This window comes from Chelonia mydas, chromosome 16 (genome assembly GCF_015237465.2).
Source record: "Chelonia mydas isolate rCheMyd1 chromosome 16, rCheMyd1.pri.v2, whole genome shotgun sequence".
In the NCBI taxonomy this organism is placed as follows: Eukaryota; Metazoa; Chordata; order Testudines; family Cheloniidae; genus Chelonia; species Chelonia mydas.
This window is the reverse complement of record NC_057857.1, coordinates 23,682,970-23,705,808: the sequence shown is the minus strand read 5'-3', so window position 1 is coordinate 23,705,808 and position 22,839 is coordinate 23,682,970. Positions and strand designations below refer to the sequence as shown.

General features: G+C 38.5%; 1 protein-coding gene across 9 annotated transcripts in view; it reads left to right on the top strand.

Moving 5' to 3' along the window:
• The window catches only part of MAPKAP1 (MAPK associated protein 1), a 156,998-nt gene that overhangs the window by 66,533 nt on the left and 67,626 nt on the right, over window positions 1–22,839 (top strand). For all 9 annotated transcript variants that reach the window (XR_006286122.1, XR_005222442.2, XR_005222444.2 and 6 more), the window contains 2 exons: window positions 8,046–8,218; window positions 15,634–15,810. Coding sequence is in view for 6 of the 9 variants with exons in the window: in XM_037879315.2 (XP_037735243.1) it covers window positions 8,046–8,218; window positions 15,634–15,810 (350 nt within the window). In the remaining 3 variants the exon portion in view is untranslated. The remainder of the gene's footprint in view (window positions 1–8,045; window positions 8,219–15,633; window positions 15,811–22,839) is intronic.

The window sequence follows — 22,839 nt, the reverse complement described above, 5'->3', positions numbered from 1 at the left end:
ACAAATTATTTCTGCTACTTTTTTAAAATCTTATTTCATTACTTTTGTTTTTGGATTAAACAAAATTTGACTTTAAAAGCATTATCAGAGCATTTTATTTTTCAGAAATCCATAGTGTAGAAAATGGTGGCTTTCATGCACTTCTGCCTACAAAAGGATTGTGCTTTTAGAGAAATAAGGTCTTCGTTGATAAAAACATTTGAGCATGGATCCTCTAATCTGTTGGTCCTGCTGTTTATGTTTAAAAATTGGATGCTTAAATTGGGGGAGTTGGGTGCTTAAATTCTGCTTGATTTGTTCTTTGTTCAGTGCATATATTTGTAACTTTTTCTGTAAGTTGTATAAATTGGAGTGAGTTACATATCGGGATACAAGCTTTATATATGGTACAGTATGAAATAATCCTGTCACCTGAAACAAAAACATTTCACTTATACAGTTTAAGAGTCAGAAGAAATTTTGCATTTGGAAAAATATCTCTATTTGTTCCTATTTTCTCTAATGTTTTACATTGTTTGCTAGGTGGTGAATCAATTATTTGAATTTATACTGATGGAGCAAATAAAGTAGTAAGCTCACTTGTGCCAAGGCCATCTAATTAAATGCTAACTTTGGATAAGCTGGATGCGTATGAAAGATTAATTTTAGGAGGTTTTTATGACTCACTAAGTAATGGTTCAGTAAAATCTGCGTATTATATCATTAGAACATTTAATGTTAAAGTGATATAATATTTAGTCACAAAACTCTGTTGTATAGTAAGATGCAGTAAATTATTATTGTTTAAAAAATTGATCATATTTTTCTCTAGGAAATGTTTATGGACTCTATTTTAATTTTCGACCATGAAACATAGTAAAATACAGTCCAAAAATGAGACGGGTAAAACACACACTATTTTCTTTTGGAATATTTGAACAGCTTTTCATTATCCAAATACTTGTGAGCTGTTTTTAGGATTAAGTTGTCCTTGTGGTAGTTCAAGATTATACCAAACTTCCTATATAATTTAGGAGAGTTGATAAAGATTATAATATGTAATACTTTATGGTTTTAAAATCTTCTTTTTGTATTTAAAGTGTACCGGTGGTGTTATATAAAATGATTTAATAATGTAGAGGTCCCTAAAACTGCATGAGGCTGGTGGAATTTATTCAGTATAAACTCTTTCTTTGATGGTGTAGTACCCATAAATTGTATAATTAAACACCCAAGCTTGTAACATTAATGGTCTAATTCGACATCAGCTACGAAAATTCATAGCAGAGTTTCTTGTTCTGTCCTTAACTCTTTCCACTGTGTCTAGCTATTGCAGAAGCATGTATATGTAATATCATGCTGCTTACACTCTTACAATAAACCCGATCAACTATGGAACACCCTTACTATATATCCATAGATTACTGAGGTAATGATCCTTATTTGGCCCCTACCATAGTGTGGTTGTGTTTATTTCAGGCCATGTTTAATATGTGGACCCATGTGAGCAGAGCAGCTCTGCGTACCAAATCACTGTTTGAGGTGGAAGTTCCTTGTGTGTTAATTGGGAGCAGCTTTCCTAAACTGAATAGCTGCCACTTTTATTTTTGATCCCAAAGGTAAGTAATTAGTAGCCAGTGGCCTGTTTAATTAAAGTCTTATAAAACAAAGAAGCAAATTTCACTTACTCAGTAAGCTGCATTTTTTTAGCAGTGCAACACTCAAACTATGGGAGTGCAACTCCTAGATAGCAGCAGAGAAGGAGAGCTGCAGGATCCTAGTCAGAGAGGGACTCTCAGTGCTTTCGATTGTTAAAGGAGTTAAATAAGTAACCCTGTTTTTCAGATGGGGAAGCTGAGACACAGATGCTAGGTGACATGCTCAGGATCACACAGCAAGTCAGTGGCTGGGCAGAGAATAGAATCCAAAGCCCTGGCTGGGATGATTTAACTGGGACTTGGTCCTGCTTTGAGCAGGGGGTTGGACTAGATGACCTTCTGGGGTCCCTTCCAACCCTGATATTCTATGATTCTATGATTCAGAGTACTTGACTCTCAACCCTACACTTCAGCCACAGGATACTGCTGACTCTGACAGCATTGTTCATGATGAATGTGTTGAAGAAATGTAAAATTGAAATTCTCATAAGAGCCCAAGTCTGATATAGTGCATGAAAACTATGGGTATCAGAAAGCAATATTAATCTTTTATTTAATAAACAAATGTGTTTGCTTACATCCAGTTTAGATAGTGAATCACCTACTTAAAGGGTGGGTGAGACCTAATATCTCTAACAATAAAAGCTTAATGGAACCAGGATGTGTGATTCCTAGAAAATTAACGAGAGATTTTGTCAATTTTATTCCAGACTTCATTTGTCAGGATATGCAGTGTCCAGTGACAAGCTAAAAGAATTTTTTGACAAATTAACTATGCCACAGGTGACAGATCAGGAAAATGTTAATTTAACAGCCCCTTTGTGCCTACCAGATTTATTGAAGGCTATTAAGGAAACTCCAAATGGTAAGGCCCGTGGCCCTGAATGGATTTTCCATTGAATTTTATACAAAATCTATTAATACGTTTGATGCTACTTTTTTGAATATGGATAATCATGCTTTATTTCTTGGGTCACCTGAGCCTTTATAGCTATAATCCACTTCTCTAGTTGGGAACAAAATCCACGCTCACAGTATTGACTGTAATCTGGGTCTGAACAATTCCTCCTGAACAAGTGAGCTTATATAAACCTCAGCAAGACCGTGATAACTTGTGATTGCTGTAGCTAAATCCAGTGTGGCTAGATCTTTGGCTCCTGGGCACTGGGACTAAGAATTGCCGTCCAAAAATTACCTCTCTCTGTTCAACCCCATCACGTGGTCCTGTCCTATGCTTTGCACAGGCAAGTAACTGAGACTAATAGAGCTGCTTGCATGAGTAGTATTTTGCAGGATCGGTCATGAATTCATGCACATGAATCTATTCACCCATGTAGAAGCATTCCCAGGCACGCGCCAAATGCTTCTGCAGGATCAAGGCGCAGTGGAGTTATGCATGTTCAGGCTTAGTTCATCTAGTCCAGTATCCTTTTCTGACATCAGGTATTAGCTAATGCCCCAGAGGGAGGTGCAAGAATCCTTATGCCCTTGAGTTAGTGATTGGCGTATGCCCTGACATCGTCAGCTATCCCAACCTCTTTAAATGTTTTCATTTAAAAACATCCCATTTCTAGTCCTTGTAGTTGTAAAGATAACCTACCAATTGTGAACCTTGTATACTCCCTCTTCATAAGGCCCGTAATAAACAGGGGAAATTTTTCAGACATTTTCCACCATTGCTAATAGCGGTTCAGCTCCACCGGCAGTAACAGAATTGAGAACCCTAGTGTATATGAGACGGCACTCTTCTAAGCCCCATGTCCTGTGCCTGTTAAGTGTTTGTGATAAAGGGTTCAGGGATGTCTGTAGTGGATGGTGCTGGACAAAATCTCTAATGAAGTATAATATGAGAGAGAGATTTGGGGGAAGAGAAGATATGTTGGGAATGATGAAGAACACAATCTGTGGAGAGATGACTAGGGCAGGGGGAGAGAGAAGGGACAGATGAAAAGACATTGAGGGCAATGCAGGAAAAGTTACCCATGATGTGTGATGGGGAAGAAGAGAATGTAGTGGCAGCAAGAAGGAGAAAGGTCTGACACAAGCGTGAGAGATGGCATAATTTGAAATGTATTGTACAAGACGTTTATTGAGAGTGTTATAACAGTATTATTATACAATATATAATGTACAATAAACAGCACACAGATGAAATCCTGGGGCCAATGAAATCAAAAGGGAAAACTTCATTGGCTTCAATGAGGCGAGGATTTCACTCCACAATGGTCTTACTCCTTTAAATTGCAGTACACATAGCAGTGCAGGTATTTTACATCCTGGCTAGTTAAATATAAGGTGGATGATCAGACCCATATGGGCCTGTTAAAATGTCTGTTTGGATTAAGAGCAGAGATAATGTAGTAGTGGCTAAGGGAATAGTGTCTCCCCTTTTGTCTTTCGATTGAAGTACCACTACCTGCCCTCCTCCCCTCTGCTTCAGAGCGTATCGTTTGGGCTCCGCAGCGGAGAAGGAACTGAGGGAGGTCAGACTGCACAGTGCACAGGGCAGGGGAGGTGCGCGTGTGCAATCCCACGGGCACGGCTGTTGAAGATCTGACTCCAGACGCAAAGGCGCTGCCATACGTACAGTAGAGCAGCCCTGGGGAGACACATCTCAAAGAACCTCAGTTACTGCACAAGCTGAGTAGCCCTCTCTTCTCAACCAGGGGTACGCAGAGGTCTTCCAGGGGGTACATCCACTCATCTAGATATTTGCCTAGTTTTACGACTGGCTACATAAAAAGCACTAGTGAAGTTAGGACAAACTAACATTTCCTACAGACGATGACTTCTTTATACTGCTCTATGTCCTGCACACTGAAATGTCAGAACAATATTTAGATTCCAATCTCTTTTTTTTTTTAATTATATGGTAAAAATGAGAAAGTAAGGAAATTTTCAGTAATAGTGTACTGTGACATTTTGGTATTTTTATGTCTGATTTTGTAAGCAAGTAGTTTTTAAGTGAGGTGAAACTTGGGGGTACACAAGGCAAATCAGATTTCTGAAAGGGGTACAATAGTGTGGAGAGGTTAAAAGTATTGTTCTGTTGGGGGCTGGGCTGAAGACATGGCAGTTTGTGTCTTGGAGAGTAAAAGGTCTGTGAGGGGACATGAGAACACTGGAATACCACTAAACGCTTTTAATACCTTCCCTAGTTGTTTTTATCTTGGAGTGAAAATATGAAAATTCACACTTAATTAAAAACCTTTACTTGAATGTGTCTGTTTCCTCCACATTGACAGCCCTTACCAGTGCGCCTAGCAGAGAGCCAACAGTTATCCAGACAAACTTATGGTCCTGTTCATATTTTATTAAACTCTTCTGAATCTAGCCATGTTCTTTCTTTTAAACAGATGTGTCCAGTTTCTTCTGTACCTTGAGTACGTGAGGGAAGGAGATTGCTATACTTATAACTTGAAAAAAATTATTCAACTTCATTGTGTTTGAGCAGTTTTCACAATACTTCCATGCTAATCTGCAATGAATGTAAAAGTACTTTTATTTTTAAGTTACTCTCTTACTTCTATAACTTAAAATTATATTGACATGTCCAATGATTTTATAACAAGAATATGTTTTATACTCCCAGCCTAGGTGTCCAATACTGAATCCTCTTATTCCGTTACTTAAAGCCAGAATTCCTAATGATTAATTCTAATGGTGGTTTCTCTTCTTGGTATAAAGCAAGGATATTATCCTCATGTCAGTTACTTTGCGGGAGGGAATAGTTAAATCTTTTTGCCACTTAAAAGATTATTAGCTTAAAAATAGAGTCCTATCAGCTATAGATTAAACATTTTTCTTCTAACACAAACTTTATAGATCTTTGTTGCTATATTCTTTGTTTTAATTAAGTCTTAATCTCCCTGGTGCCAAATAGATGTTTTTTAATACAATAAAATGCAATGATACCAGTTAATCCTTCTTGGTTGTCTCCAAATAGTTTTAAATGGTTAGAAGTGGGCTCAGATATATATTGGTTTTGGACTTGCCTTGACATATATAAATCATCTTTTATTTATTCTTAACCAACCCTTAACTTCCATGTCTATTTTATGATCCTGTTTCCTGCTGAAGTGAAGAGGTGATTATGTTGTCCATCGGACTTAGGTACAGCCATCATATAGGTTTCTCGTGGTTGGAAAAAAGTGTAGTGTCTGTTACCACTCAGTGTAATCTTCTTGCTATGGGGCAATGTTTCTGAAATGTTTGCAGCTATAAGATTCATGCATGTTATGTGTAGTTAATTTATGTTCTGTAAGTATCTGCTGGCATGACCTGCCTGACTCCTAGCCATGATGCCTGACTCTCCTTCCTTCCTTTCTGTTCTGATGTGGAAGCCAGTTTCCTCCCACTTTTTATATACCCTGGGGGAGAGAGACTCCTGCATGTTCACCCTTTAAATTTTTGTGCATCAGAGTGGCGACCCTTGGACTTGCTTCTGAGAGTACCAAAAGCGTCCACGTATAGTCAAAGAGGGTGGGGGTGAGGAGGAGAGGAAATGAGACGGGCCATCTCTGAGGTAAGGCCATGGAGCATTTAAAAACAAAGTGCAGTTTTGAACTGTATCCTGAAATGATTGGGAGCCAGTGAAATTGTTTGAGGACCTGGGTGATGTGGTTGGGCTTCTTTGTACCCTTGAGATAACCAGCAACAACATCCTGTATGTGCCAGAGTCTGGGCACATGGGATGCCATTGAGAAGGGAAATGCTGCAATTGAGGTCGGAGGGGATTAAGGCAGTGCCATACGCAGTATTGCAACAGTCAGTTGTGATAGGTGAATTTGCAGGGGTAGGAGCTGAGGACAGAAGCAGAAGTTTAGAGTCAAGGATAATGCTAAAGTTGAAGACTGTGATGGGAAGTTGCTTTGGGAACATAGGTAGGGTTTATAGTCATTCTTTATTGAAGATCTTGTGGTGGAAATGTTGAATGTTTCCATAAATGGTTTTCAGTTCTCATAGGAAGTTACCTGAGATCACTGCTCTTGTGAAACTAATCTTTCACATTTGTTTATATAAAGACATTTATTGATTAAACAAATAGTATAAAAGAACTGAAATTATTTAAACTCACATCGTAATTCCACATAGAAACTTACAGTAGTATATTTTAGTTCTAGCTACTGTAATGAACATAAGAACCGATACTTAGATCAGACCATTGGTCCATCTAGCCCAGTATCCTGTCTTCTGAAAGTGGACAGTGCCAGATTCATCACAGGGAATGAACCGAACAGGACAGTTTATTGAGTGATCCAACCTCTGTCATCCTGTCGCAGCTTCTGGCAGTTGGAGTTTTAGGGACACCTAGAACATAGGGTTGCATCTCTTACCATCTTGTCTAATAACCATTGATGGACCTATCCTCTATGAACTTAACTAATTCTTTTTTGAACCCGGTTATACTTTTCGCCTTCACAACATCCCATGACAATGAGTGCCACAGGTTGACTGTGCGTTGTGTGAAGAAATACTTCCTTATGTTTGTTTTAAACCAGATCCTTATTAATTTCATTGAGGGACCCCTGGTTCTTGTTATGTAAGGGGTAGATAACACTTCCTTGTTCGATTTATATAGTGGCATTATATTTTCTGTCTTATTATCTATCACTTTTCTACTGGTTCCCAATATGGTTAGCTTTTTTTGACTGCCACTGTACATTGAGCAGATGTTTTCAGAAAACTGTCCGCAATGACTCCAAGATCTCTTTCTTGAGGGGTGATTTAGACCCCATCATTTTGTATGTATAGTGAAGATTATTTTCCAGTGTGCATTACTTTGCATTTATCAACATTGAATTTCATCTGCCATTCTGCTAACCAGTCAGCCAGTTTTGTGAGACCCCTTTGTAACTCTTCCCAGTCAGCTTTGTGGTTGTATTGTCTGCAAACTTTGCCACCTCATTATTTACCCCTTTCTACGGAGCATTATCAATAGGTTGAACAGCACTGGTCCCAGTACAGATCATTGGGGACCCCCTCCACTGTGAAAATTGACCATTTATTCCTACACTTTTTTTCTTATCTTTTAGCCAGTTACTAATCCATGAGAAGACCTTCCCTCTTATCCCATGAGTGCATACTTAGCTTAAGAGCCTTTGGTAAGGGACCTTGTCAAAGGCTTTCTGAAAGTCCAAGCACACTATATCCCCTGGATCACCTTTGTCCACATGTTGTTGACCCTCTCAAAGAATTTTGATAGATTGGTGAGGCATGATTTCCCTTTACAAAAGCCATGCTAACTCTTCTTCAACATATCGTGTTCATCTATATGTCTAATAATCCTGTTCTTTAATATAGTTTCAACCAATTTGCATACACAAGAATCTAACCTACACAAGCTTTTGTTTTTGTCTCTGTTTTACTGTGTCACTTATGTATTTTAATAAAATGTTTTTTCAACAGGGTCATGTTGGTACAACTGCAACCAAAAAAATTGATGTCTACCTCCCACTGCACACAAGCCCAGACAAACTGCTGCCAATGACGGTTGTGACGATAGCAAATGCCAAGGTGCATGACCTGATTGGACTAATATGCTGGCAATACACGAGCGAAGGACGGGAACCCAAACTAAAGTACTGTTCTTTCTTTACTACTACTTGATCTCTGGTTTTCTCCTCTACAACCGTTTTTGCATAATGAAATGGATTTCCATGTCAATATTTTTATAAATAAGTCTTACAGGAACCACCTACACAGTTATCAATATTTCTTTGTGAGCAATGCACACATATCTATATCTATTTCTCTTTCATTTAAACTGTTGGGTACTGGATAATGATAAACATATGAATCCAGGGAGGTGCAAATGAATCATAATTTTAAAACAGTTTATGTAATATTAAGATAAATCGCACCACTGTCGGCATCATTGGTAGGTGTTTTATTTTTATGTCTGACTTAGTTTTTGAACCACTTTTTAATGACCAAGGATCAAACAGAGGTGCATCAAATAAAATCTAGAAATGATCTGTAAGCCTTCTCATTTTGACAGCGGTGGCAAGAGTTGGTTAATATCTGAATATCTTTCCCTGCTCCCTGCCCGACTCTGCCTATAGAGTAGTAACAGGATGGCATAACTATACTGGCGTGCTGAGTGTCTTGGAATGCTGTTTTAATGTTCTATTTGAGATCTAGTATGCTGCCATACAAACCAGGGGCGGCCAGCCTGGGGCTCTGGAGCCCATGCGGCTCTTCAGAAGTTAATAGGCGGCTCCTTGTACAGGCACCAACACCGGGGCCGGAGCTACAGGCGCCAACTTTCCAATGTGCCAGGGGGTGCTCACAGCTCAACCCCTGGCTCTGCCACAGGCCCTGCTCCCACTCCACCCCTTCCCATCTCCTCCCTTGAGCCTTCCATGCCCTCACTCCTCCCCAGAGTCTCCTGCACTCCACGAAACAGCTGATCAGTTGGTGCGGGGAGGGAGGGGGAGGCACTGATTGGCGAAGCTGCTGGTTTGCGGGAGGCGTGGTGGGTGGGGGAGGGGAGCTGATTGGGGGCTGCTGATGTATTACTGTGGCTCTTTGGCAATGTACATTGGGAAATTCTGGCTCCTTCTCAGGCTCAGGTTGGCCACCCCTGATATAAACGATTACTAAATCACGCTGCATCCGTATGCAAAAGAGATCAGAGTTAAGCTTGTGCATGTAATGTGATCTTTTGAATGTGTCACTTTACAAATGTAATGTTCTTTTAATGTAGTCCTTAGTATTGAATAGACAAACTAGACCAATTTCAGGTTTCAGAGTAACAGCCGTGTTAGTCTGTATTCGCAAAAAGAAAAGGAGGACTTGTGGCACCTTAGAGACTAACCAATTTATTTGAGCATAAGCTTTCGTGAGCTACAGCTCACTTCATCGGATGCATACACTTTCCACAGTATGCATCCGATGAAGTGAGCTGCAGCTCACGAAAGCTTATGCTCAAATAAATTGGTTAGTCTCTAAGGTGCCACAAGTACTCCTTTTCTAGACCAATGTGTGTGTTTGTGAATATATCATTTTTTCAGTGTTTATAAAGAATTGACAACTATGGGGTTAAATGCAATTAAGTTCTAAGGTACCCTCCCTGCCCCCATCCTTCTGTGTAAGTGTTCAAAGACACCACTAAAATGAAGATGAATATATTGGCAAAAATGCCAAAGTAATCATAAAAATCCAATTTTATTTGAAACTGCATAATGCTTTATTCTTTAATTGAGAAACCACTGTATTGTGCACTAGGCCCTTATACTTACTACTAGAACTTGGCCTGAGTCACCTGTGCAATAAGAGATCAACAGATACTGTTGTCCTTAGAAATTCTTTACAGCTTCACTCTATCAATGGATTTTTCAGTATTTGCTATAATCCTTGCATATCCCTTTGCTTGGCGTGGGAGGCATGAAGGGAAGGGGAGGCTGCCCCTAAATTTGTTAAGCTGAAAAATAGATTGTGTGCTGTCTTAGAATATTTCCTCTTGTATTATTTATTTATTGGTAAAGGTAATGTTTTAATGATAGGTCATACAAGGTCTGTGAAATAGGTATTTCATAGCTTTTAATCTGGACATCTTTCATTTTAAAATGAAACTGTAAAGTCTGGAAAAATACTTTCCCAGTATTTGCTGCATAACAAAGGATGAAATAATTGCATACTATAACAAAACCACCTCTGGTACAAAAGTAGTATAACAGAGTATAGTAGATGTTTTTATTTGTTAGGTTTCAGAGGAGCAGCCGTGTTAGTCTGTATTCACAAAAAGAAAAGGAGTACTTGTGGCACCTTAGAGACTATAAATTTGTTAGTCTCTAAGGTGCCACAAGTACTCCTTTTCTTTTTATTTGTTAGTGAGTCAAAGTTCCAAGTCTGGGTCCTGGCATATTTCTTGGAAATGTTGCCCTTGCTACCATTTTTCAGGAATGGGTTTGTATTCATGAGTCCTCTGTGTATTTGTTCAGAGGTAGGATGAGAACTCTTTGGGCTTTCCTCCAATTCTAGCACAATTGGAGGGACACGACGGTGGGTGAGGGGGTGAGAGAGAGAGAGGTTATTCGGATTTACATTCCGATGCTTTTATTTTGGATCCCTGATTATTAGCTGCCTTCTGTATTGTAGAGAGAGAGCAGCACAGAGAAGTGGACCTTCTCCCAGATAGAGTTTCATGGAGGTTGTTGATTTGGCTCTGTTGTTCCTCCCAGCTCTTTTTTGAATGAACAGATGTGATATTCAGGTCTTTGATGTATTAAACATTTCAGTGTTCTGACACTGGTGAAGAAGTGTAGAAATAATTGTAGACACTGCCATTTCACTTGCCAATGTTAATCACCATTTTCTATTTGTTAAAATATTTGTTGATCAAGAAGGTGATCGTTGTGTATTATTACTGTATTTTAAATGTGCGAGATGCAACCAGTATCAAAGTCTCAGCACATGTACTTTTTAAGAACACATTACACATCATATTGACCAATGTCAGCAAGTAAAAAGTATCCCATAAAATAAAATAAAATATATATATCAGTGTCCTCAGGAAAAGGCTTGTGTCCTGGAAGTTGTCAAACTTTAACTCTGTTGGACCAGTGGGAGGAGGTGAATGTCCATGTCTATCTTGGGGTGTGATCGCTGACTAGGAATGAGCTTGGGCAGGAGTGCTGTCAAATGCCACCAGATCCCACTGCAGGGAGAATAGTATTAGTGGGAAAGCTGGGGGACATTGGAACCCACTCTACATGTAGTACATCAGAACCTGGACTTGGGGGTTCAGGGAAAGGGCAAAGTCTCAAAATTTCAATATGATTTTTACATATTTTTCTTTTTTCTCATGTTTCTTTGATTCATTTTGTCAGAGCAGCTCAATGCCTGTCCATCAGCAAGGGTCAATTTAACTCTGTGTTACTATATAGAATTCATCTCTAAATAAGGGAATGCATATAACTAAGGTTTTGTAGATATTATTATCATTTATTTTATTGTCACTTATATTATCGCAGCACTTACGAGTCTAGTCATGGACCAAGACCCCGTTGTGCCAGGCGCACAGGAAAAAAAGACAGTTTCTGCCCCTACAAGGCAGTCATTGGTTACAGACAGACCAGTGAGGAAACAATGAAACAGTATTTTTGCAGCATGGATATTCTCTGTTTCATTCTGTTTGCTCTGGAGCTAGTCATTTTACAGATAAAGGGAAGAGAGTGAGTATCAATTTGAAGAAAGCATTAAAAGTTGTGTGGGTTATACCAATTTGTAATCTGGTATAAAAATACAGAAAATAGGCATACCTGCTAATCAAACTAGGGTAGAAGAATGAAGAGCATGCAAACCTATTAATTGTGAAACTGCGGCCCCCACCTTCAGGAAAGCAATATTTTGCTGTCAGTTTCTTTATCCTAAAATGTAGACCTAATAATCCACAATAAGTGAGCTGTAGTTGACAGATCTGAGGATGTGCTGTATCCAGTTTGGCCTGCCATTTGGTAGTTTTGTCTCTGTTCAGTGTCTCTTGATATGAGGAAGACTTGACAGTGTTAGCAACCCTGTCCCTGGCCTCTTATATATGAACTTCAGAATCATAACCCACTGGACCATTCTGTTGCTAACCATTGATAGATGTGCTCTGCTGATTCTGTCTTCAAAAAGCATGTGGAAATAACAACGGGGGTACAAAAAATTTCAGAACCACAGATTTATTTATTTTAGATTTTTAAAAGCCTATAATTTGGTACTCACTGCAGTTAATTCTTCATTCTGTCTACAATAAACTCAGATTTTCAGGACCTTCAACCTTTTCAGATACATTTAGCTGAAATTTGGGGTTTAATCTTATCCCAGTGTACATGAATTTACATGCTGGATTAAAAATGTGTAAAATTTGTGCCAACTAGACATGTTTTTTCCATAGGTTACCCACAGCAGTGTACTTACGAAATATAATATACAGCTTCACTAATAATTGTTAGAACCTAATCTATTTTATGCTAATATCATGTGTTAATACCGGCTCATCAGGAACACCGTGTATTAGCTCTGAAGCAATAGCGAGTGTGTATACACGTGGTGCAGTAGACTAAATTTTTCTGCAACTTAATATGTATGTGATAAAATATTTGCTCCAAAGTAACCTCCAGCGCTATAATTTCATTTATATTTTGCTTATCCTTTTTCACTGACAATAAGATAGATTTCCTTTTTTTTTTTTTTTAGAACAAACGCAAATGTGTACAACTAATGAGATTCTGACTTAGCTTATGAAAATAAGAAGATTTCAGAGTTGTGTCTGAGCCTATATTATTCCTCAAAAATCTTTGTTTGCTATTTGGGGACATCTGAAGCACGGTCAGTTTATGGCATGTGACAGATGTCATGTACTTGCAGTAGAGTAGGACACGTATGGATTGAGAACAGCATTTCAGCATTGATAATTACGTTTTTGGCACTTTGGGATCTCTCTCAGACCATACTGAGTGTGGTGTTCTGATGCATGCCTGTATCTCCCCCTAGCTTTAATGGGAATTATGCACATGTGGCAAGTACAAAACAGACATTTTAATGTTATTTATACAGAGCCATAAACGTACGTACATTAGGGGAGTTGTGCCAAGCAAATAGTTCCTGCCTCAGAAGGGCTAGCAGTCTAAGGGCAGAGACAGGAATGGCTCAGAACAGTATAGTACAAAGATTAGTGCCAGGTGGGCTTTCACACTGGAATGTGTCATGGAATGAGGGGTGGGGAGGGGCTGATTTTTTATTAGCTTTATTAAAAGGAGGACAGTGAGTATGCAGAGCTACACTATAGTGTGTTAATAGAAATACAGACTGAAGTGCATCTTTTCTGTCGAGATAGATAGTCCTGTACATTTCTAAATTCTGTTGCCAGTCCTACCTTTGATCAGTTTTCCTAAAGTTTACTGCTGTGTTCCTGAAGAAGTTTAAAATTAGTTCTACAACAATGTATAAGTTCTTCATAACAGTTGAGAGGCTCATAAATTTTTTTTACAACATTACAGAATTTACAAAATTTATAGTGACAAACATTGCTAGATTGTTAGCCATCCATTCAGCAAATTTACAGTTTACATTAATATTAATGTGTCATTATTACCTATTTTCTATAATAAATATCTTAGACATGACAGTATGCATATAGATCACCTGGAGTAAGCGCTCTCAATAAGCACAGTTGCAACCAAAGGTTTGTGAATTAATTGAGAAAATTGCAAATCAGGTAGTCAGCGAAATAACTCATTGTCACATCCAATCAATAAACTTTGTAAATCAACTCATTTAATTCAAAAAATGATCTATATAGATCAAGCGACCAATTAAACAATTAGCATATACTTTGCAATTAATTAATTTAAGCATCAATCATGCAATTAAAACTCCAAATTTAAACTGAAGAGTTTAGAAACATACTGCCATGTGAACACTGAGGCTATACTTCATGCCTCTAGAACAAGACTGAATGCTGGAAGACTTGCAGTAAGAAAATAAAAAAATAAAAAATTTAGAGCTGAACAATATAAGTGTTAGTGTTTAAATTTTAATATGATAAATGTGATAATGAGCCAATATTATTATGTTTTGTGTATATAGAGCTAGATCTCTGTGATTCTAGCCTGTGGAAAGAAACTGGTTTAGTGCTCTCTTGCCCCCCGCCTCCCCCCCTTGTCAAGTCGTATAACTTCTACAGATTTAGGACTATTTTAATTGCTGGTCTGTCATTATTTTGCATACAAATGAGTTAATGTGAGGCTGTTCTGCCTTATTTGGATTTTTTTTATTACTGCTTTATCACATGATTATGCTAACTAAAGGTTTTGAGGCTTGAAGCTGTGTATAAATATTGTAAATAGTAAAAAGAAAAGGAGTACTTGTGGCACCTTAGAGACTAACCAATTTATTTGAGCATGAGCTTTCGTGAGCTACAGCTCACTTCATCGGATGCATTCAGTGGAAAATACAATGGGGAGATTTATATACATAGAGAACATGAAACAATGGGTGTTACCATACACACTGTAACCAGAGTGATCACTTAAGCTGAGCTGTTACCAGCAGGAGAGCGAGGGGGGGAGCCTTTTGTAGTGATAATCAAGGTGGGCCATTTCCAGCAGTTGACAAGAACATGTGAGAAACAGTGGGGGGTGGGGATAAACATGGGGAAATAGTTTTACTTTGTGTAATGACCCATCCACTCCCAGTCTCTATTCAAGCCTAAGTTAATTGTATCCAGTTTGCAAATTAATTCCATTCAGCAGTCTCTCGTTGGAGTCTGTTTTTGAAGTTTTTTTGTTGAAGAATTGCCACTTTTAGGTCTGTAATCGAGTGACCAGAGAGATTGAAGTGTTCTCCGACTGGTTTTTGAATGTTATAATTCTTGACGTCTGATATGTGTCCATTTATTCTTTTACGTAGAGACTGTCCAGTGTACCTGGCAAAGGGGCATTGCTGGCACATATCACATTGGTAGATGTGCAGGTGAACGAGCCTCTGATAGTGTGGCTGATGTGATTAGGCACTATGATGGTGTCCCCTGAAAAGATATGTGGACACAGTTGGCAACGGGCTTTGTTGCAAGGATAGGTTCCTGGGTTAGTGGTTCTGTTGTGTGGTTGCTGGTGAGTATTTGCTTCAGGTTGGGGGGCTGTCTGTAAGCAAGGACTGGCCTGTCTCCCAAGATCTGTGAGAGTGATGGGTCGTCCTTCAGGATAAGTAGATCCTTGATGTTGCGTTGGAGAGGTTTTAGTTGGGAGCTGAAGGAGATGGCTGGTGGAGTTCTGTTATTTTCTTTGTTGGGCCTGTAGCTCACGAAAGCTTATGCTCAAATAAATTTGTTAGTCTCTAAGTGCCACAAGTACTCCTTTTCTTTTTGATATTTAAAGTGGTTTGATTTCTACACCACAGAAGTCTGCTGGCTTATTCCAAACAGCATTCAGCAATTGACACTGGACCATAGAATTTAGTTGGCTATGTAGCTTCCCAAAATAAACTTGCTCTTTGTTTGTTTCAGTGACAATGTCAATGCCTACTGTCTCCATATTGCTGAGGACGATGGTGAGGTTGACACGGACTTTCCACCCTTGGATTCCAATGAACCCATTCATAAATTTGGCTTCAGCACTCTAGCATTGGTTGAAAAGTACTCTTCTCCAGGGCTGGCAGCTAAACAGTCACTCTTTGTTCGAATGTGAGTATTGACAACAGCTTTCTAAATTATCTTAACATCTGAGCATAGAGTCTAGGAAACACTTTTCTTTTCCGCTCTGCTCTGCTCTTAAGCATTTGAACTTTGCAAAACTCAGATTTCAGGTGTATTTGAGAATCTTCATAAGTAGAATACACAATCCTGTACAGGTCATGCAAAAAAGAAATGCAGTTCAGGCCTTCAGTTTTACCTTTTCTCATAATGGCTAAAATCCAAAAGACAATATCCTTCTGGTTCTAAAACTGCAGAGAAAAATAAGCTACTCAGTATGAATCACATACGAGGTGTTGGACTCTTTTATGCCTCTGCTACTAATAAATATTGGGGGATTTTCACATTTTTGAGTTTATAATATTCAGTTCAGTCTGTGCACACCACTCCTTTGCTAAAAGTAATTTATTTTATAACTGAAAATGTAATATGTTTTGAATTGCAAATTAAATAATACACTCTCATGCATACAGTAGTTGTAAGAGAACCAAGCTTCTTGAGGCACTTCAACTTTGGCCTAGCACCTAAATGATACAATTATTTCCAGCTCTGTTATGCATGGAATTTTTACTCAGTACAGAAAGAAATAACTTAACACTGTTCAACACTGTGCATCGTAGCTGTTGTATGTTTGGTGTAAAATGCAGGTCAGTCATTACAGCATCAATTAGTATCATAAGCCATGCATAAACTAGACACAAATTTTGTTTGCGGATGTTTGGGTCCTTCAACAAGAAAGTGATAAAAGATTTTTCCTTAATATTGGAAGTGCTTTATTCCGTAAAATATTGATGTTTGACCCATATTCACAACCATACAGATGCTTCCAGTTATGTGTTATCCCAAATACAAATAAGATGTATTATGTAGTTATGATTACTTTTTGGTATAATCCCAACTGTGTGCTCTGTGCCTTGCTGACAGGTATGAAGATTCCTACCCCAAAGAGCTTTCTCAGAAATCCCATGCATTAACCTAATATTGACTCCTCCAGTGGAGCCAAAGTCCCTCATTCTGCCCAGACTTTTTCTTTAGGCTGCATGCAGCTGTGATGTCCATTGAGAGACCGCTCAGTTTGCCCTCTCTGGTACTTTGCTTTGGTGGGAGAGGTGGGCTCCCCTGGGCTCATAGTCAAACCTTGTTTGTTACCTGTATGTCCAATTACTACAGCAGAGTAGTATGTTAGCCGTATCATTGAGAGGCTGTAGTGATTCAACAGCTGCCTCTAAGGGAGACGTCTAAGTGTTGATCATATTGTATAGTAGTATAGACCAGTGGAGAGCAGAGGATTTTCTTGCTTCCTTGTCATCTTCCCAATGCCAAAGTGACTTTCATAAAAGAATAGCATTCTGAAAGGTAAATGTGGCCCCTGAAAGGCCAAGAGGAGGGACAAAGTAATGCAAAGCAATTTGTAGTGCAATAGTACATAGAGATCCCACTCACGTTGGGCACCATGCAAACATAGGAAGGAATGGTTCCTGGCTCAAAGAGCTTGCAATCTAATGCAAGGCAAGGCGTGACAAGTGAGGATGCCAAACAGTAGGAGGAACCAGGGGAGATAGAAAGAGGGTAACAGTAATAAGATCACATGAATACGCAGTCTAACCATGCACCCCGCTTGATGGTTCTGAGTCACATAAGTATAGTTGGCTTTTTAATTGTACACTTGACCTAATCTTCAGTGGTTGGCTGATTTCTTGTAGGCATTGCATCAGAGGTCTGGGAGGGATTTGAAAGAGAGAAGGTTTATAGCCTTATTGACTAGTTCAGGGAAGTATCCATGAATAGAATGAAAGAAGTCAAGTTTATTCTTCTAAAGTGATAGGGTAACTCTCCACTCCAGAGCTGTGGGCAGGGTGTCTCGCCTGTGAGGGAGAGGCTCTAGCTTTCACATAAAATATCCAGTGTGTCGCAGCCATCCACTCACTAGAGGCTAAGCATTCTGCTAAGTCCACAGCAAAGAGAGAATTCTTTTGCATGGCTCATTTGTGTGATGTGGAGCTGTGCAAAACAAGAAATAGGCCAAAACAAAAATGGACCTTGTAATAAGATGTGAAAGATCGCTTCATTTCCTCTTTGTTTCAGCTTCCAAACACTTGCATACAGTGCTGGAGTACGTTTGAAAGGATATGGTTATCTTAAATATTTGATTTAATTTTCTGACAAAGCATCCGTTAAATAGCGTGTCCTGAATTTTTTTTTCAGAACATAGTTTAAACAAAAATTTTATACCTTTTTTTGGCTCCGTTGCTGATGTTGAGATGGTCTTTTCAGCAGGCTCAAAAGCAACAATACCAAACATGCACATAATAATCCTCCCTTCCTCTCTGTGGGTGCACATGCATACTACCTCTTCGATTTCAGCTCTGCTGCTACTGATTAAACACTCTCTTGCAAGTTGTTTGGGAGAGCATATTTGTTAGCTCCTGTCAATGCAGTTGTATGGAAGTGCACAGGAAGTGCAACTGGCTAATCAACAGAACAGAGATATTAGCTGTTGACAAAGTGTTGTCAAATGCCTAAAGAAATAAAATGAAAAACATTAACAAATATTTTCCTCTAATGTTGGGGGTGAGGTGTCACTTGTTATAACAAGTAGGTACAAACTTTTCAGCTTCAGATGTGACTTTTGAAGTTGATAGTGTCCCTTTGAACAAATAAAGTCTTAAGTGAACTTTCAAAAATCTCATCTGTTAAATGTGCATTGCTTTGAAGTGCTGTAGTATTCCAGCACCTGAAGTGTGAGAGTACTAGAGTACAGTGAAAGAAAAGCCAGAGCTGATGTGGGTGTAAATTAGTGGACTGTTCATTAGCTTGAGTCTTAGAGAAGCAACTGTGTTATTTCTTTTCATTCTGTGGTAATTACAACCATTTTCATTGTCCAGATTGTCATTGTCCATAGAAATGGAATATATGCAGTCTGCATAATTTAGAATTTGTAAATCTCACTTACTCTCTCCAGACAGTAACCATTGCCAAAAAAGAAATTAACAGTTTTGTCTGTTTAAAATGACAGAAATAAGCAAATAAGAAATAAAAGATGGAAGTCACTCATTGCCTCCTTTAAGATTTAAAAGGTCAGATAAATCAAATATGTGCATTTGCACTCTACAATATCTGTCTCTTGAAATGGAGCCAGAATAAGTTTTGTACCTGCAGAAATATATAGTAAGCACAGGTTTTAAAATGTAAAATTCATTAAATTTGATGTCTTTAAAATTCAGTAAAGAACTACAATCATGTTTAAACCACATCAGATTTGTAACCGCTCGTTTAATAAGCACGTTGCCGGTACATAACCAATAATAATGGGCTGGATCATCTTGCAGTAAAACCCACAGTAGGGTGCTAAGGGGGAGGAACTATCCCAGAGGAGCCCCTCGTGGAGTTCCTCCCCAGCATGATAGAGCGATTTTAAATCAAGGCGATTTAAATCAATGGCTGAATAAATTAAACTTTAATCTAAAATAATTTAAATCACTTGATTTTTTTAAACTTATTATTTCAGTCATGTTGAGACTTTGTAAAACGAATTTGAAATTATGTACTATTGCAACTTTAGATTAAAAGTTCTAATTAAATTATTGTTTTTTAAATGCAACTACAGGGAGGGTATCTTATTTGAATTTTACAAAACTGCTACAGGCAAAAAACAAAACATTCAATTAAAATCCTGATCTGCTGCAAACACTTAAGCAGGAATGTAACTTTATTTCAATTGGACTACTCATGTGCTTAAGTGTTTTCAGGATCAAGGGCTAAAATTTTAATTTTTATTAAAATTTATCTAAGCATCAAAAAAGTCATCATCATTCCAAAACAAAATTGCTTCAGTGTTAACAGTGAAATGTTATCTAAGCTTTCAGTACATTAACAAAGTTATTGAGAAGTCTTTTAAACCCATAGACCAAAATTTTCAAAAATAGACACCTAAAGGTAGGCTCCTAAATCCATATTTAAGCACCTGAGGGTGGGGTTTTTAAAAGCACCTAGGTGATTTAAGACCACATAGCCCACTGACTTAGAACTGTACTCTCTGAGGAAGGAGTATAGCCTGGTGAAATGGTTTCAAATGACTTGTGGAACTTCAATGTATTGGAAGGTGCTGGGGGTTGCAAATATACACAGGCCATTCATTTATCAGCTCTGTTTGACGTTTATTGTTCTCACAGTAGGGATGTTATTGTGGGCCCTGGACTTGTCTCTTTCAGTACAGATGAGCATTTTAAATGTGAAACTTATTAGTAAACTAAATCTATATAGAATTTCAGATTTTACTAACAATTTGGAAATTAAAGAAACAAATACAAAAAAAATCTGCTAGTAATTAAAGACTATAAAATGGGAAGAAGGTAAATAATTAGCAACATGTAAATTAAAAATAAAATAAAATGTATATTTTTTTGATTTGTGATTTTTGTCCACTCCCTGCTCCCTAACTTTTCTAATGGGGATGGGGTGTACCTGACACCCTTCCCCACTGCAAAATGAATGTTGGGGCCTGCCCCAAGCTGCAGGGTCCCTGGATGCCTCTGTCTCAACAGTAGCTCTGTGCCCCTGGCTCCCCCACTCCTGCTAGTAGGTGGCCTCTAACCATGGCTGTCCTAGGGACCCCTCTTCAGGAAAATTCCTACCCCAGAGTGGGCTCTGCAGAAAAGGTGGTAGCTTGGAGGACCATGAGCATCCTCCCCATCTCAACTCAGGACGGATTTGCTAACTCAGGCCACTTGTCTGCATGGCTTTTGAATGCCACAGGGCCCTGAGAGCAGGGGAAAGTGCGGTGCAGGCAGCTGCCTTTTATCCCCACCCGGCCCCCGGAGGGAGAGGGGGAGATCAGCATACAAAGGTTGAGCTCCGTGTACAGATCTTGGGGACACACTCAGATCCAATAATAATAAACACTGCTTGCTCAGGGGGACTAACCACACTCAAAAGTAATGTTTTTCCTAGGATATTAGGTAGACCAATTAAGCAAGGTGGACCAGCTGCTCCAAATTTTATATGGCATAATGAAGCCAATCAATTGAAAGCAGTAGCAGTTAGGAGATACTCTAATACATCCTAGCATTGGGTCTTCATTTGAACAAGAAAACTCTAGAAATGTAGATATTGCCAGCTTCCTATGGATTAATTAAAAAAACAAAAAAAACAAACCTGAACTCTCTAGAAATCTGTACCCACTACTGACTGGGGTTGGGGATCGACCTATAAATAATAAGAAAAGTTCTTTTCTGACCATTACAAATACTCTTAACTGTAAAATAAATGAACTGCAGAGAGTTTTAAAGACTGGGAGAGTTATTGAATATATATATATATGGCTGGCCAGTAGTTACTAAAGAGACCTTTTTATTAAATCAAAACCATCCTTAATTGCCAACCCTTCCATGTTACCAGAATCTGCCAGTGAACTGTTAGTGTCTCTTGATGGCTTAGGAACCTGTTTTACACAGAAAGGTAACTTTAATAGAGACAGTGGCTTCTGGACTAACAGGAAATAAAACAAAATCAGTAATTGCTATCAGTCTTTGCTAACAACTTTTCCAATAAGTAAATGTCTGGGTGTTACTCAGTTGGACAAGAATTTGGTTGACAAATTACCCTAGAGAAATCTAATTTAAGATGGAAAAGATTATCAAAATTTGATGACTATAATCGAGTAATATTTCTGTACACAAAAGGTGCAAAGATTATTTTTATGATAGTTAATTTTGTATTTTTGGTGTGTGTGTGGTAATGATTTGTAAAATTGCTTATACTTCCTATTTTTTAAAGGGATTTAGTTTAAGATTCTACATCTTCTTTTCCTTTACTACTGTTGTAATGCATATAATTATATTCTTTTTTTGTTTTGTCTCTCTCTTCTTGCCTTAAAGTATTCTCAGTTGCTACTATGTCAGGCAAGTGACTTGTAATGTTTATTAATACTGTATCACTTACTGGTGAAAAAACTTGATGCTTCTGAGAAGCTTCATGATGAAACGTGGAATTTGATTTCAAGATCTTGCCCATATTGTATGTTGAATACATTCTCAGTTATTATGCAGTTCACTGAACTGACAATTATGGAACCTCGCCTGGGACCCCATTTCAGCAGGACATATTTGAGCAGAAACAGTTTGCAGAACTTTATACCCTTAAACTCCTTGCCAAGGCAAACTCTTAGCCACTTGAGTTTGTTATAAATACCCAGTGGCAGTGGTTGGAAGTAGCCCATGGTGTGTTTTATGTTCTTAGCTGAATGTAAATGTCTTTGTGGTTATATAGAGTAGTAAATAATTGAGTTTGATTAGGGAGAGGGACCTCATTATGCCCCCACCTGTGCCCAGCTGGTAGGGGAGGGTCGAAATGAAGCCATTAGCTGTCTCTCTTACTGGCATCTGAAAGAGCTCAAATACATCTGTGTCTTATTTTCTTTTCTGGCACAATCAGTTGAGCAAGCTAAGCAGGCATGACCGAATTTGGCAAGTTCCAAGGACTCTGGCAAAGTTACACAAGGAAAAGTGGCTTCTAACTGCCCATTAGTCTAGCGAGTTATGTTTTTGGAAAATGTCTGTTATGGAAAGGGGTACTTTGTCCAATGTCAAACGCTGCATTCTCAAACAATCAGCTTTGATGTCAATTTGAATTTGTCAGGTTGAGTCAAACAAAGCACTGCATTCATGTAAATGTGAACTTTGTTAGCTGATGAAGTAATACCTGAAAGACTTACTTCAAATGAGCCAAAGTTATTTAAAGTAATTCTGATAGTACCCATAAGGATTTTCTTCTTCCTGAAAATTTTATTGTCACAGCTTGACACTCTGTGACTAATGGCATTGTTCAGGAGTTGGTGATTCTGCTGCCATTTGGCTCCTAGATGAAATTTGGCATACAAGGCCTCTAGCCTGGAGCACGCTTTATGTTCCTGTTTTGTTCAAATTGCTTTGATCATTATGGATTTTTCCTCCCAAAGTTACACTAGCTTTATACCTGAGAGATTCAGATTGGAAACAATGAAATCATATGACGTCTTCCTTG